This window comes from Mauremys mutica, chromosome 14 (assembly GCF_020497125.1).
Source record: "Mauremys mutica isolate MM-2020 ecotype Southern chromosome 14, ASM2049712v1, whole genome shotgun sequence".
NCBI classification, from domain to species: Eukaryota; Metazoa; Chordata; order Testudines; family Geoemydidae; genus Mauremys; species Mauremys mutica.
In genome coordinates this window covers 5,768,040-5,785,221 of record NC_059085.1, presented here as the reverse complement: position 1 = coordinate 5,785,221, position 17,182 = coordinate 5,768,040, and the positions used below count along the sequence as shown (strand labels likewise).

Here is a 17,182-nt window from a genome sequence, read left to right as displayed (position 1 = left end):
AATACAAAAATAAAAATAATGCTAATTATGTCATTTAGTGTCTTTTAAGCTTTGAAAGGCGAGTCTTGCATGAATAGACCATAATTAAATTTTAGAATTTCTTAACCCCTGGTTTCCCATCACTTAAGCACTCAGCACTAGCAAAATGAGAGACTTGTTTGGTAATACCATCCTAACTAAGGTTCAGGCACTACCATAGCCTAGAACCAATTTGCTGGCAAGCCTTCAAAAAGAACAATCACCCCAATGAAGCATGTCCAGATCAAGTGACACATTGTCTCCTGTTCGCTGACAAGAATCAGGCACCTCACCAGGAAGCGAGAAAGCAGGACTGGCGAAAGAATAGGTGAGACACAAAAACACACATGTGAGTCCCTGGTATTAATTACAGTACAACTTTTATTAATACTGGAATCTTCACAGTGCATTCGTTACTTGTAGCAGTGACTATTTAAATCAAGGGCAGGGTGGGGAACAGGATAATTGTCCGAAAAAGAAAAGAAAAAGAGGGTGAGGAAAGGGTAGCGGAGGAGGAGAGACAGGCGCACAGGGGGAAATAAATTAAAAAAAGGAACAAGTTAACAACAGCACCAGAAAAGTTACTTCAGTCAAAAGACATTTTTTTAAAGGAAATTTGTTTTCTCTGTACAAAATGAAAAATAAAACCAAAAAACAAACAATTGTCACGTGTCGTCATCAGCTCTGGTCACAATAAGAGGGGCGGGAGAGACGGGATGGAGAGAGGTTATAACTAATCTTTATTACACAGTGTCAGAGTAACAGGGTTGAGATGCGACACACACACACACACACACACACACACATCTGGGCTGGTGGGGCAGGCTGGGATCTCCCATTTCGAGCTATGTACATCGTGGTGATCTGCTGTGCTTTGCACGAGGAGTGCGAGAGAGGAGAAAGAAAAGGCCAGGGAGGAAGGAGAGGTTGTGCTTTCTTAAAGGCCTTTTACAGATCCCTAAAAATAACCATTTTCAAAGACTGACTAGGGCCTTCGGCGCCCAGGGACGCGGCGCCTTGGCTGCAGTTCAGAGACCTTTGCTTTTCACATCAGAGTTGGACTGTACATGCTAATAGCTTGGCCTTTATTCTTAATGCAATGCCCCCTCTCCAGCCCCACCCATCACACATCTGCTTCAGAGAGGCACAGGGCTGCTCTGCTTGGCTGAAGTGTTTCTCAAAGACCAGGAGAGCCAACCCCCAGCACGCTGCTGAAAGCCTGGCAGGCTACAGGAGAGATGAACAGTAAGATCAAAACCATGGGAGTCAATGACAGTGCAACTCCACCAAAATCAAAGGGATCTACTCAGCCCCAGTGCGACTCACTGAAATCAAGGGGCCCTGCTCATCCCTGGTGCGACTCACTGAAATCAATGGGCTCTGCTCATCTCCAGTGCGACTCACTGAAATCAAGGGGCCCTGCTCATCCCCAGTGCGACTCACTGAAATCAAGGGGCCCTGCTCATCCCCGGTGCGACTCACTGAAATCAAGGGGCCCTGCTCATCCCCGGTGCGACTCACTGAAATCAAGGGGCCCTGCTCATCCCCAGTGCGACTCACTGAAATCAAGGGGCCCTGCTCATCTCCAGTGCAACTCCACCAAAATCAAGGGGCCCTGCTCATCCCTGGTGCGACTCACTGAAATCAATGGGCCCTGCTCATCTCCGGTGCGACTCACTGAAATCAAGGGGCCCTGCTCATCTCCAGTGCGACTCACCTAAATCAATGGAGATCCCCAATCATTGGGCCGTTATATCCGTAGTAGCTCAGTCTGTGTATCCAGGGTCTGACACGGCTCCCGTCGCCGTAGGATCCCCTCTGCCCAGCTACTGTTCAGTGCAAAATACACCAGGCCAAGGGTAGCCCTCGTGTGGCTCCCTTCGTGGCTCTCTGTCCCCATCCCACTGTGGTCGGCCACCTGGTGACGATGGTACCGCTGAGCTGTCGGTCCTTCGGAGGGTGTAAGGCCAGGGCTTCTGGCTGCCTAAGGTAAAGGGGTGAGGAAGAGCGGGGGGTGGACTAGACCAGCTCTCAGCCAATCATAACTCAGCATTTCTCTAGCAAGCTGGTTGAGTACTATTCATTCCTATCCAATCAGATGCAGGGAAAGACCAGCTCTCCCCTTTCCAAACCCAAACCCTACAGACCACATGGCCACTGCTGTTCAGCCAGGACACCCTGCCCCAGCTTCCTCCCCTCCACTCACGCACCCACTCATCACAAATCCCTCCGCCCTCCCGACGGCACCTTCCGTTAGCCAGCACAGATGTTGGGGGGGGGGGGAAGAGGCAGACAGCTTGAGCACCCACACACTCTACCAGCTCGACATACATGGCAGGGGCATGGAGGAGGCCAGGCATAGCTTCAGATTCCAAGGCCACAAGGGCCCACTGGGATCACCTGGTTTGACCCCCCCAGCATGGCACCGGCCATAGGACTTCCCCACAGTAATCCCTAGAGCAGAGCTTTTTAAGAAGCAGCCAGTCCTGATCTTAACATTACCACTGATGGAGAATCTACCTCCACCCTTGCTAAATCGCTCCAATGGCTAATTACTCTCCCCGGGAAACATACATACCTCCTCTCCAGTCTGCATGTGTCTAGCTTCAACTTCCAGCCACTGGCCCGGGTTAGACCTTCGTCTGCTAGACGGACGCACCCATTATTCAATGGTTGTTCCCCATGTAGATACTAACAGACCATGATCAAGTCACCCCTTAACCTTTTCTTTGTTAGCTAAATAGACTGAGCTCCTTGAGTACGTCACTCCAAGGCAGGGTTTCTAATCCTTTAATCAGTCTCGTGACTCTTCTCTGACCCTTCTCCAATTTACCCACATCCCTCTGGAATGGTGAGCACCAGACCTGGACACAGGATTCAAGCCGTGGTCACACCAGTGCCAAATACAGGGAGAAAAGAACCTCTCTACTTCTACTCGACATTCTGTTGATGCATCCCAAGGTGGCATTCGCTCTTTTGGCCACTGCATTGCACTGGGAGCTCATGTTCAGCTGATTATCCACCCCCACCCCACATTTCTTTCAGAGTCCCTGCGTACCAGGAGAGAGTCCCCAGGCCGCAAGCATGGCCTATGTTCTTTGTTACCAGATGTGGACATGGACATTTACCCTTATTAAAATGCACATTGTTTGCTTGCACCCAGTTTATGAAGTTATCCAGATCACGCGGAATCAGTGAACCCTTCCTTTCGCACAGCTGCTGCAAGGTCTTTATGGGAGTGCACTGGCCTGGAGCGGCTTCTCATTCCTGTTCTCCCACTGTATTTATCCAACCAACACGGCTTGTAAGTGAGGGAGGTGTGTCTATCAGACCAGGTTATGAACAGAACACAGACAGTCATCCCTAAATCTGTCCCCCCCAAAAAAATTAATGCTTCTGTGGCTCTATTGCCTCTAACTCGAAATCCTAATAGGGGGACAGTGATCATGCCATGGTCTATGGTTTTGCCATTGACTTCTGAGGAAGGATGCAGCACCCCATCAGGGTGGCAGGAGTGGGAAAGCAGGTACCCAGGAACCTAGTGCTGGGAGATGCCAAGAGGCCATGATTATTGGGGCGCTCATGACCATTAGCCCCAGGTGGCCTTGGGCGAAGCAGTGTTACATTTACCATCAGAACTCAATGACAAGGAGCTGTGATCTAGCGCCCCCATGCGTCCCAGTGAGAACCATGTCCTCACTGAGCCAGAACTCCAGCGGGGCTCGTGGGCTCTGGCGGCCGGCTCTGCTCACCTTGTAACCACTGAGGCTAATGGGTCTGATTCTGCCACCTTTACTCCCACTGAGTAACACCTTCCTGTGTGAGGAGTCCCCATGCTTTTCAATGGGACTGTGTGTGGAGTAGGTGCGACTGGCCGTGAGTCTGGGAGGGTCGGGGGGAGAATGGCCCCGAGCAAGACCTGAGATTCCCATTCCTCCTGGGACGGCATCTTACTGGGAAAGGGACGGCTCAGGGCACCAAGGCCCCGCGGCACAGCCCTGTGTAGCGTAATGCCAGCGACGGGCCTCTCAGCTCCAGGGCCCTTCGCCATGACACATCCACCGGGGCCCGGCGGTGGCTGTCCCGGCCCTGTGCAGCTGAACCACTGATGTCAGCGTGCTGTGGTTGTGCTGATCTGGTGGCTACGACTGTTGTGGTGAGCAGGAGTGAGTGTGGGCAGATGCACCCCTCGCCACGCTGCAAAACCCTGCATACACCCCCAGCTGGGCACACGTGCACCCCCCCCAGCCTGACACACACCCGTGCAAACACCCAGATGGGGACTAGGCTGCACGAACAGCCCCAGGACACCCAAGCCCAGATCCCCCGGGACACTCGGGGGCACACCTAGCAGCAGCCTGCTGGATTCATAGCTATCTGGCAGCCCCTTTACCCTGTACTTGGGTTACCAGTCCCAGGCTAAGGCCGGCTGTGAAGCCGGATGCAGGGAAAAGGTAACTCTTGAGCAGGCCGGTTCCTTTAAACTACCAACGCTGCTGTATCTGAGCGCCTGGCGCAGAGCTGTGGCTGGGCACCCCGACCCCTGCCTTGTCGCTTTATGGCCAGAGACCCACACAAGCAGTCTAACCTCCTGAGAAACACCCGTACCCCATGGCCCCTGGCCTGAGAGCTGGACACGCTGGACAGAGGCGGGGAAGCCCTTCCGCAGCTCAGCTAATCGGGAGGGGAGGACAGCCTGGCCTTTCGCACAGTGCCAAGTTTTCAACAGGAGACTGTGAGGTGCTAGCCCCAAAACCCGCTCCCAGGGCGCACACGCGTGGGGGCAGCTGCTCCCCCAGCAAAGGCCTGTGACACCAAAGCACCTCAGGGTGTGCCAGGAATGCTCTCCACTCCTCTGGTGCTCTGGTGACCCTTTTCACTGCAGCCACGAGGGAGGGAGGGAGGAGAGAGGAGGGGGGTGGTCAGATGCTCAGCACAGGACTCCGTGCATCTTCCGTCCAGAGGAAGAGGAGGGAGGTGGCTTGTGGGGGACAGCAGCCAGCGGTCCTTGGCGTTGTGTGTGTGTCTATCTGTGTGTGTTCTTTATACTTATTATGTAGCTGCTTATTCGAGTCCAGGTTCGTCCCCCCCCAACACACAGTGGGGGTGGCCCCCTCTTGTAGCGCTGCCTCCTGCTGGCAGCGAGGAGTCTTTAACAGCCAGGGGCAAGGTGTGGGCAGGGGACGGGGAACGAGGAGGGCGTGAGAAATGAAATATAAAATAGGCTCCAAAACCAGTTCAGTGCCTCCTAGGCGGCGCCTTGTGAGTCTGTTAGCAAAGACTTTGAATTTCCGTTTAAATCTAGATTGGTCTCTAGCTCCATAAAGTGGCTTTGCCTCTGTGATTCTTTACTGGATCGATTTCTCTTCTACGCTCAGCCCGGCCCGGTGTTCGCTCTCTTCCCGTGGGGTGCGCTGGGAGGGAGGGAGGGGCGGCAGCGGCGGTGTCATCACAAGATCCGGGGGGCGGATCTGTCGTTGGTGACGGTCCTGCGCAGGCGCACGCCGCGCCGGATGGCTACCAGCATGTCTTCGGCAGGGGGCTCGCTGGCTGCAGCTGGGGGCAGAGTGGGCGTCTCCTCTCCAGGGCCGGGGACAGAGAGAGCGGTGGGGAAGGGGAACTGGCCCTCACCCAGGGCATGGGCACTGGCCACCAGCTCGCCAATCTTCTCCACCAGGCTGTGCCGGTTGGCGGCCAGCTGCTGGTCCTCCTCTTCCTCGGCAGAGAGGTGCTGCCCTGGCCCCGGGTACACCGAGATCTCCATGGCGTTGCTGCCCCAGGCCGTGTTGGGGAGGCTGAGCCTCTTGGGCGAGGCTTTGGCGAAGTCCATGGCGTTTGGGGAGGCGTCGTCGGCGTAAAACACACACTCTTCACTGCCCACGCGGGTGGGCCCAGTGTAGCCAGGGGAGTCGGGCACCGTGGGGGTCTTCACTGGGACAATAGGGGGCCGGATGGGGATGGGCCCGGCGTTGGAGAGGGTGCGGCGTACCGAGGGCTTGGTGGAGGGCGTGCGGCGGATGGTGGCCACGCCGGGGGGGGCGCTGGCCGGCAGGGGGCTCCCGGTGGGCAGCCCGGCGGTGGAGGCGGGGCGCTTGGTCTGGATCATCCGGCGGTAGTTCTGGGCGATGTTGCTGTTGCGCGGGATGGTGGAGGATTTGTCAAACTCGCTCTGGCTGTCACACTCCACGTCGCCGTTCACAGAGTAGCAGTCGTAATCTGAGCCTGGGGGCAACACGCAGCGTCAGTGCAACAGAGGCACAACCAACACATGCAACACAATCACCAACAACACGCAGCGTGAGCGCGACACACCACCACAACCAACACATGCAACACAATCACCAACAACACGCAGCGTGAGCGCGACACACCACCACAACCAACATATACAACACAATCACCAACAACACACAGCGTCACTGCGACACAGGCACACCCAATATATGCAACACAATCACCAACACGCAGCATCAGTGTGACACAGGCACACCCAACACATGCAACACAATCGCCAACAATATGCAGCGTCAGCCCGACACACCACCACAACCAACACATACAACACAATCACCAACAACACAGTGTCAATGCGACACAGGCACACTCAACATATGCAACACGATCACCAACACGCAGCATCAGCTCAACACACCACCACAACCAACACATGCAACACAATCACCAACAACACACAGCATCAGCTCAACACACCACCACAACCAACACATGCAACACAATCACCAACACCATGCAGCGTCAGCGCGACACATCACCACAACCAACACATGCAACACAATCACCAACACCACGCAGGGTCAGCGCGACACAACACCACAACCAACACATGCAACACAATCACCAACACACAGCGTCAGCGCGACACAGGCACAACCATCACAACCAACACATGCAACGTAATCACCAACAACAGGCAGCGTTAGCCCGACACAGGCATAACCACTACAACCAACACATGCAACACAATCACCACCAATAGGCAGTATCAGCACAACACACCACCACAACTAACACATGCAACGCAATCACCAACAATATACAGTGTCAGCACGACACAGGCACAACCACCACAACTAACCCATGCAACGCAATCAACACCATCTAGCATTAGCATGGCACAAACACATCACAAAACCGCCAGCAGTAACACAACCACAGCCACAACATGTGCAACACTACCACCAGCAACACAAATTACACCACATATCATCAGCATGGCACACACACACACCACAACCACACCACCAGCAGCAACGCAACCACATGTGCAACACAATCAACACATAGCATCGGCATGACACACGCAGACACACTACAACCACCACACCACCATGAGCAGGAACACAACCAGAGCCACAACACAATCAATACATAGCATCAGCATGCCACAAATGCCACAACCACAACACCAGCAGCAACACAACCAGAGCCACAATACATGCACCACAATCACCAACATCAGCATGACACACAAACCACAACCTCCAGCTACAAAACCACCAGCCACAGCATGCACAACACAACCACAAAACATGAACCAGCAAGAGAACCACAACCGCATTACATACACAGAACCGCCAGCAACAAAACCATTCCAGACACAATGAGCACCAGCAACTCAACGACACCACAGAGCCAAAATGCCAGCACCTATAATCAGCATGATCCAAAATACACATCATCACACATTACACAACCACAACTTCTGACAAAAAACACAATACAAACTTAACAACCAGACTACACGCCACACAATCAAAACATCACATCACACACCAACAACCACATTACACGCAACACAAACATAACACAATGCAGAAATAAGCAAACAAAGCACAACACAAAAATCATACAAAACACACACACACACACCACTTACAACACAGCCACAACACCCCACCCCAGTGTCATGGGTGCAAATATGAGCAAAGCCCACCCACCACACCACAAACCACCATGCAAACACAAGCTGGTGGGCAAACGGAAAACCACGTTTTGCAACAAATGTTGAAAACGCTGAAGAGATTGTGACAAGGAACCGTTTCTTATTTGTTCAGTACCAAGGTCACCAAGCAAACCCCACCTCTGGAGGTTTTAAGGGCAGGTAGGCCAAACCCCTGTGCGGGCTAGTCTCAGCGTACCCGCTGGTCCCTGCCTCCGCGCAGGGGGTGCACTCTCGAGGTCCCCTCCAGCCCCCCAGTTCTATGAATCTAGAATACATTTGCAAAACTGGATGTAGAGAATGCCCTGCGGCATGATGGGAGCTCCCGGCTCCCTCCCAGATCCGGCCCCCAGCTCGCCCCCAGCCTGCAGCAGCTTCTGATTCATTCTCCCCTCTTTGATCCCTTCAGCAGAAGGAACCCAGTGGCTCCATCCTGAGATCCCTGCAGCAGTGACCTGGCCACGCGAGCAGTGGATCTCAGTGAGTCCTGGGCATCAGCCCTGGCTGAGCACTTAGCTCCAAGGCCTGGAAAGCCCAGCCCCCTTGCCGGCCTGGCTACCTTGAGACGGGATGGTGTCTTCTGAGCAGGACGGAGTAGTGGTCTGGGTGCTGTAGCCACTGGAGTACTGCAGGGAATCCCGGCTGCTCTTCTGGTGTTCGAGGCTCAGGCCACGGGTGAGCACCATGGCCAGGTCGCTGGCAGCGGGGGACACCTCCTCGCCATGCTGTTGGAGAACCAGGGAGACCCGTCACAATCTGCCTTAGCTCCCAGTCAGAGAAGTTTGCTCCTCTCACCCTGGTCTCTGGGCACGACTGGGAGTCAGGAGCAACTGACATGAATACTGCAAGTCGGGCAGGGCCGATTCCCAGCCAGCGGGTCTGTGCACACGGCCGTCCCCAGCGACGGGGAGGGCAGGGTCCAGGCCCTCCCAGGGAACCGCAAAGGAACTGCACAGGAGCAGGGCTCGAACCCGGCACTCAGTGCTGTAAACAGTCGCCTTGGTCCCATGCTGCCCTCCCCTCGCTCCTAACAGCTGTACCTTGGCAGCGATGGTAGCTGGGGACATCCTGGGCCTGGGCACGTCTTCCAAGTTAATTCCCGGATACCCCATGCTGGCGGAGCCCAGCTCGGCCTCCCGCAGATGCTCCACGCGGTCCTTCCTCCGCTGCAGGGTGCTGACCACCGGCTGGTCGTAAGGACTGGCCTTGGACCAATCCTGCAAAGCAAGGCAGGCCTGGTAAGGCAGGGGGCTCGGCCGCAGCGGGACAAAAACGTAGCGACAGATTAGTGAGCATGGAAAGAAAGAGAGGAGAGTGCGGGGGTGGGGAGGGAGGGATCCTGGTGGTAACTGAGAAATGACTGGCTGGCTGCTTTGGAGTGACCACTGCAAAACCAGGGAAACCACGTCAGCAGAGGCAGCGGCTGTGTGAGCCGTCCTGCCGCCACCCTGGCTGGACGGGCTGCTATGCCACGGCCTCGCTTCCTTGTGTACCAAAGCCTCTCCGCGGCCACAGGTAGCGTTCAAAGGCTGTGTATGTGCACGCGTGTGTGCGCGTGTATGTGCGTGGTGTTTGTGCACGTGTGTGCGTGTGTGCGCGTGTATAGGGAGTCCCGAGGGGGATCTAGCCTGGACCATTCAGCCCAATGCCTAGTAGCCTCCAGCCACAATCACACCATCATCTGGGCAAGATACCAACCCCTCCCATTCCTTCCACCCCCTTCCCCACCCATCCTTGCTCATCCCCCTCCCCGCCCATCCTTGCCCATCCCCCTGCCTGCCCATCCCCCTCCCCGCCCATCCTTGCCCATCCCCCTCCCCACCCATCCTTGCCCATCTCCTTCCCCGCCCATCCCCCTCCCCGCCCATCCTTGCCCATCCCCCTCCCCACCCATCCTTGCCCATCTCCTTCCCCGCCCATCCCCCTCCCCGCCCATCCTTGCCCATCTCCTTCCCCGCCCATCCCCCTCCCCGCCCATCCTTGCCCATCCCCCTTCCCCGCCCATCCTTGCTCATCCCCCTTCCTACCCATCCCCCTCCCCATCCATCTTTGCCCATTGCCCTCCCTGCAAATTCCCACCCATCCCGCTCCCTGGTCTTTCCCACTCACCCCCATCTATCTCCCTCCCGGCCACATTTCTAGCCGTCCTTTGCGTTCCTCACCCCATGTCCCATCTGTCCCCACAGGCCTGCTCAGCCCCTTGTGTGAGCCCCACTCCTCGGCGCCGCAGAGCCCCTGTTCCAGCCTCCCGGCACTCAGTGGCTCCCCCCGACCTCGCTCGTCTCGGGATCGCACGCGGGCCAGGGCTGGGCCCATTTCGGGGCAGTCCCAGGTGCCCCCCGGGTCTCAGCTTCCCTCTGAGGTTGGCCTATGGAAGGGCCTGTGACATCCTGCCGAGGCCACGCTCAGCCGGGGGGGGAAGAAAGGAGGCCTGTGGTGGCTAGAGAACGGAGGAAGGGGCTGAGGGGGGGTGGCTGGAAGGAGGGACCCTCCCACCCCCCATGGCAGCAAGTCTCAGAGCGGGCTCAGGCCCCAGCGCTGACACTAGCTGTGTGGGGGTTTGGCCGGGCTGGAGCCCTGGGGAAGGGGTGGCTTTGCGAGCCCCGGCCCGAATGCCTGTACAGCTATTTGCTAGGCCCTAGCGCGAGCCGGGCGGCAGAGCCGGGCTCCAAGACTCGCTGCCGTTGCTCCTGGAAGGCCAATGTGTCCTGGAGCTCCGGGTGCAGCCTGACCCCCAGCCCCGCAGGAGCCGGAGAAGACGTGCAGAGAGGATGGCCTGACCCCCCGGCAGCCGAGTGACAGGGCCTGGGCTGGAGACCCCAGGGTACGGGCTGAGAGGCGACCCACGGGGCAGGCGAGGGGAACGCGGCCCCACTCCCTGTCATACGGGAAGCCGTGGGGAGGCCAAGTCTGCTGTCACAGCCAAGGAGCACAGAGGGTGAAGCCCCCAGGCCAGTGGGCCAAGCAGCGGGTTTGCTGGCCTGGAGCTCCAGGCTGCTCGGCGAGTGCTGGGGTAGCTCAGGGAGCGGGAGAGAGAGACAATAATCAACACCTAACGTGGCTCTGCTCATCCGTCCCTGCTGCCTCACCGCCCCACCAGCGCAGCGTCGGCAATACCCAGCACGCAGCCTAGCCCCATCGGCCAGGCTGCCCTGACACTCAGGTACGGCAAGTACATGCGCGGGCAGCATAGCCCGGCCCAGTCCGGCCCGGGGCCGAAGAGCCAGCCCTCCAGACGCAAAGCACAGCAGAGTCTCCCGCCGGGGATCTCCAGACCTCTGACAGGGCCCTGCCCACAGACACGCTGGGAAATACACACCAGGCTCAGGCTTCTTCGGGAGCTTCCGTCAGTCCTGGCCACATGAGCTACATTCATAGGTTTCAGCTGAAACACAGCAAGAAACCGGTGGTGAAGAAAACCCTGCGCTCACCTCCGTGCCATGTCCCCCCCAGCCTGGGAGCTGAGCAGCATGGCGGGCGGGGGGAGGGAAGCCAGACGCACGCCAGGGCTTCAGAGCCCGTGACAAAGCACAAAGCCAGCCGAGAGCCAGGGCAGCCCAGGGGTGGAGATGGAGGGGGAGATTAATGGGATGGGAGGGGTGCGTCTCCCAAGAGCCCCACAGGTGCCCTGGGGATCTGCATGGGAAACGTAGCCCCCGTGAAGTGAGACAGAGCGAGGCAGAGGGACAGAGAGAGGGGGACGTTGCCGATGAAGGCTTCACCTTTTCACCGCCTGAGCACGCCCCTGCGGTGGAGCTAGAACTAACCGAGGTGGGGGAGCTGCATTCACTAACTGACTGGCAGGTTTCCGAGGCCTCGGAGGATGCGGAGCTGGAGGACTTCTGCCATGCCCAGAGTCCGGCAGCGGGAGCGGCAAACAAACACACAGAGAAGGAAGACAATAAACTGGTTACAAAGCCAAAGGCATGCGGCAGGAGAGGAGAAAAACGCCACCCCAAGCCCGGGGGCCTCTGGACCAGCCCCACAGCAAGCAGTGCAGACACAGCTGGAGGGCCCTGCTAAGTGTTAGGTACAGACAGACGGCCTACGGGCACCCCCCCCTTCCCTGTACGTACACACGCACCCCTTCCCTGCACGCACACAGACCCTCCTTCCCTGTACGTACACACGCACACATACCCCCTTCCCTGTATGTACACACACACCCCTTCCCTGTACGTACACACGTACACATACCCCCTTCCCTGTACGCACACACGCACACACAGACTCTCCTTCCCTGTACGTACACACGCACACCCTTCCCTGTACGTACACACGCACACGCACCCCCCCTTCCCTGCACGCACACAGACCCTCCTTCCCTGTACGTACACACACACCCTCCTTCCTTGTACGTACACACGCACACGCACACCCTTCCCTGTACGCACACACGCACACACAGACCCTCCTTCCCTGTACGTACATACACACACACCCTCCTTCCCTCTGTACACGCACACACACATATTCCCCTTCCCTATACTTACACACACACACACACACACCCTTCCCTGTACTTACACACACACACACACACACACACACCTCTTCCCTGTACGTACATACACACACACACACACACACACACACCCTCCTTCCCTGTACATACGTACACACACATATCCCCCTTCCCTGTACTTACACACACACACACACACACACAGACCCTCCTTCCTTGTACATACACACACACAAACACACACACCCTCCTTCCCTCTGTACATGCACACACACAAATCCTCCTTCCCTGTACGTACATACAAACACACTCTCCTTCCACGTGTACGCACACACACCTCCTTCCCTGTACATACGTACACACACACACACATCCTCCTTCCTTGTATGTACATATATACACAAATACCTTCCTTCCCTGTGTACGTGCACACACACACAAACACACACACACTCTCCTTCCCTCTGTACATGAACACACACACATCATAGAATCTCAGGGTTGGAAGGGACCTCAGGAGGTCATCTAGTCCAACCCCCTGCTCAAAGCAGGACCAAACCCAACTAAATCATCCCAGCCAGGGCTTTGTCAAGCCTGACCTTAAAAACCTCTAAGGAAGGAGATTCCACCACCTCCCTAGGGAACCCATTCCAGTGCTTCACCACCCTATTAGTGAAAAAGTTTTTCCTAATGTCCAACCTAAACCTCCCCCTCTGCAACTTGAGACCATTGCTCCTTGTTCTGTCATCTTCTACCACTGAGAACAGTCTAGATCCATCCTCTTTGGAACCCCCTTTCAGGTAGTTGAAAGCAGCTATCAAATCTCCCCTCATTCTTCTCTTCTGCAGGCTAAACAATCCCAGTTCCATCAGCCTCTCCTCATAAGTCATGTGCTCCAGCCCCCTAAGCATTTTTGTTGCCCTCTGCTGGACTCTTTCCAATTTTTCCACATCCTTCTTGTAGTGTGGGGCCCAAAACTGGACACAGTACTCCAAATGAGGCCTCACCAGTGCTGAATAGAGGGGGATGATCACATCCCTCGATCTGCTGGAAATGCCCCTACTTATACAGCCCAAAATGCCATTAGCCTTCTTGGCAACAAGGGCACACTGTTGACTCATATCCAGCTTCTCGTCCACTGTAACCCCTAGGTCCTTTTCAGTCCCTAGTCTGTAACAGTGAATAGGATTCTTCCGTCCTAAGTGCAGGACTCTGCACTTGTCCTTGTTGAATTTCATCAGGTTTCTTTTGGCCCAATCCTCTAATTTGTCTAGGTCCCTCTGTATCTATCCCTACTCTCCAGCGTATCTACCACTCCTCCAAGTTTAGTGTCATCTGCAAACTTGCTGAGGGTGCAGCCCAACGATCTAGCCATCTTTCTATCCACTTTATAGTCCATTCATCCAGCCCATACTTCTTTAACTTGCTGGCAAGAATACTGTGGGAGACCGTATCAAAAGCTTTGCTAAAGTCAAGGAATAACACATCCACTGCTTTCCCCTCATCCAAAGACCCAGTTATTTTGTCACAGAAGCCAAATAGGTTAATCTAGCATGACTTGCCCTTGGTGAATCCATGCTGACTGTTCCTGATCACTTTCCTCTCCTCTAAGTGCTTCAGGATTGATTCCTTGAGGACCTGCTCCATGATTTTTCCAGGGACTGGGGTGAGACTGACTGGCCTGTAGTTCCCCAGATCCTCCTCCTTCCCTTTTTTAAAGATGGGCACTACATTAGCCTTTTTCCAGTCCTCCGGGACCTCCCCCGACCACCATGAGTTTTCAAAGATAATGGCCAATGGCTCTGCAATCACATCCGCCAAGTCCTTTAGCACCCTAGGATGCAGCACATCCGGCCCCATGGACTTGTGCTCGTCCAGCTTTTCTAAATAGTCCCGAACCCCTTCTTTCTCCACAGAGAGCTGGTCACCTCCTCCCCATGCTGTGCTGCCCAGTGCAGCTGTCTGGGAGCTGACCTTGTCTGTGAAGACAGAGGCAAAAAAAGCATTGAGTACACTAGCTTTCTCCACATCCTCTGTCACTAGGTTCCCTCCCTCATTCAGTAAGGGGCCCACACTTTCCTGTACGTACGTACATATACACACACACACTCCTTCTCTGTATGTACATATACACACAAACATCCTCCTTCCCTGTGTACACACACACACACACACAAACACTCCTTTCCTGTACGTACGTACACACACCCTCCTTCCCCGTGTACACACACAAACACAAACCCTCCTTCCCTGTATGTATGTACACAAACGCACTCCTCCTTCCCTGTACGTACACACCCCCCCCTCCATCCCTGTACGTACGTATACCGACACACTCTTTCCTTCCCTGTGTACGCACACACATGCACACACACACCTTGTGTATGCACACATGTACACGCTCACTGCTTATGCACCCCCCCACCACGTCATACACCCGACACACACAGATATAAACACCATCAATACACTCCTGCACATGTACCCAACCGCACTCCATATACACTTCTCAGACAGGTACACCCTCCATGTACCATCCAGACACACCCACGCCATCCCCACACAATCATATAGTACAACCTCATCCCCTCCCATTTACCCATCGAGTACCACAGCGGATACACACAAGCCATGCACACATCACACTCACACACTCCCCATCCCTGACACACCCAGACAACACACCATACGCACCGCCCCGTACCCGGTGGCTGCGTCACATCCACACTGTCACAGCATTGGCTGAGGGGGGGGTGTGGTGCAGGGGCCGCAGTCTCTTTCCGAGGAGCCTCTCCTGCTGCCCTCTCACGGGAGGGAGCTGCCGCTCCAGACTCCACCCCGGGAGCCCACACTGGGGAGTGCACCCTGCTCTGGCTGGCCTCCAGCCCCTTCTCCAGGGGACAGAAATGGAGTGTGGGGTGCTGTGCGCTACCCTCTCCCCAGCTTCAGCTGCCTTCCCTCTGGGCTTGCCCAGGATTCCCGAGGGACAGCCCCGGCGCTGCCTGCCGCACTGGCCCTGCCCTGGCTGAGAGCAGACTCACGGAAAGGACGATGGGCAGGTCCCCTACCCCTACAGTAGCGGGGGTGGAACCTGCTCCTGTCTTGTTCACGCAGGCGGCGTCCAACCCCCAGCCGGACCAGCAGGAAAGCTGCAGGGTGTTAGTGAGACTGGCTTAGCGCATCCACATTGCACGGTACCCCCCGGTTCTGAGCTCAGACACACCCAGCTGGGTTAGAGCCAGAGCCGGGCCATGAGCAGCCGTCTGAGATGTGTGTGCAGCCTGCGGGCGCCTTGCCCTTTGCCCAAGGTGTCCCCGATCATCCTGCGGGAGCCACGTCACTGCCAAGCCAGGGCAGGCAGAGAGCGAGCCAACCACCACCACATGTGGAAACTCAGCACCACGCCAACCCTGGCTGCCCTACCCGGGGTGCAGGGCCAGCTCTGCAACATGGGCCTCGTGCTGCTGACAACGTGCACTGTCCTTAGCACGCTTTGCACACCTACCATGCCCAAGCAATCCAAGCGCCAGGGCCGCCTGTTTGGTGCTACAGACCGAGGGCTTCTGGCTTTCACACTTCAGACTTGAAAAATCAGAGGGAGGGTAACTACTGGCAAATAAACTGAGTGGAGAGCAAGCCCAGTTTCCCAGGGGCTGCTCCTGACGCCAGCAGCCCCATGTGAAGCTGCTGATGGGCGGGGAAGAGAGCAGGAGCTATGCTGTATCGGAATCCACTGGAATTCCATGCCCAGAGCCCGGAGCCTGAAGGCACAGCAGGGGCAGTTGCCTAAGCCATCTCATCCCTCCCTGCTGCCGGCTTTTCTGAGTCCTTTGCAGTTCCATGCTAAAGGCAGGATGCCTGTGGCATGGGTCACTCTGAATATTTCAGGGCATGTCACAGTGAAGTGTGGATACTCTCCAGAAAATGTCATTCCAGGGCTCCAGGCTTCCCGTCTCTCCCTGATGCAGACACAACATGCTCAGCTTAACAGTAAAAAGATGTTTCTTGTCTATGTCCAAATTTGCACTGGGGTAGTTAAATCAGTGCAAACCCGCCTGTACACTCTTATTCCGGTTTAATGGTGGTTTATTTAGGTTAGTCTTAAACTTGTTTCTAGGTGACTTCTGCTAACTAGAAATAAGCCTGGTTCCAACCAAAACAAGGGCGTCCACACAGCCCTTGGCACCTACGTCAGTTTCAAATTATACCTGAGGCCAACACGGTACACCCGCCCTCCTGCCCTGCCCTGCCGAGTCACCCTGGGCTGGGACTCGGCTCGGCCGTGTCCCCAGCAATACAAGCTGCCCGTGGCTGGGGGGCGTTCTGGGGACGGTGCAGAAACCCAGCCGCTCTCTCAGGCCCAGTGCCAAGGGCTCGTGTCTGTCAGTAAGGTGAGCAGGTCGGCCCCGGGCACACAGGGAATAAGAAGGGGCCACGTTTTCTGACCATAATGCAAGTGTGATTCTGTCTGTTTCCTGAGATTGGATGGCAGTGGGTTCTCCCCTAAATCTCCTTACTGCTGGGGCTTCAAAACAGCTTGTTCAGCCAGCTGGCACGGGTCAAGAGGCCGCACAGAAACCTGTCCAGTTATCCCGCACGGATTCACTGCCATGCTGTGAGCGTCCACCTCCTGGTGCTGGACAACCCCTCCCTAGTGGGAATTAAAGCCATGTCCCCGCCTCATCTGCATTAACCCTCGCTGTGCCCGAGGTGGTCGGTGAATGTTCCCCTCTCTGGCA

The 17,182-nt window shown here is 56.0% G+C and overlaps 1 protein-coding gene across 7 annotated transcripts in view; it reads right to left on the bottom strand.

Annotated features, from left to right (window-relative positions):
* Window positions 1-379: 379 nt before the first annotated feature.
* The window catches only part of MTSS2 (MTSS I-BAR domain containing 2), an 89,336-nt gene continuing 72,533 nt past the window's right edge, over window positions 380-17,182 (bottom strand). For 3 of the 7 annotated variants that reach the window (XM_044987432.1, XM_044987433.1, XM_044987436.1), the window contains 5 exons: window positions 11,746-11,820; window positions 11,298-11,363; window positions 9,019-9,195; window positions 8,538-8,703; window positions 380-6,240 (listed from right to left, as the gene is read on the bottom strand). In XM_044987432.1, the coding sequence (XP_044843367.1) occupies window positions 5,468-6,240; window positions 8,538-8,703; window positions 9,019-9,195; window positions 11,298-11,363; window positions 11,746-11,820 (1,257 nt within the window). In that variant the 3' untranslated portion in view covers window positions 380-5,467. The remainder of the gene's footprint in view (window positions 6,241-8,537; window positions 8,704-9,018; window positions 9,196-11,297; window positions 11,364-11,745; window positions 11,821-17,182) is intronic. The other 4 variants (XM_044987434.1, XM_044987438.1, XM_044987435.1 and 1 more) reach the window with 3 other exon arrangements.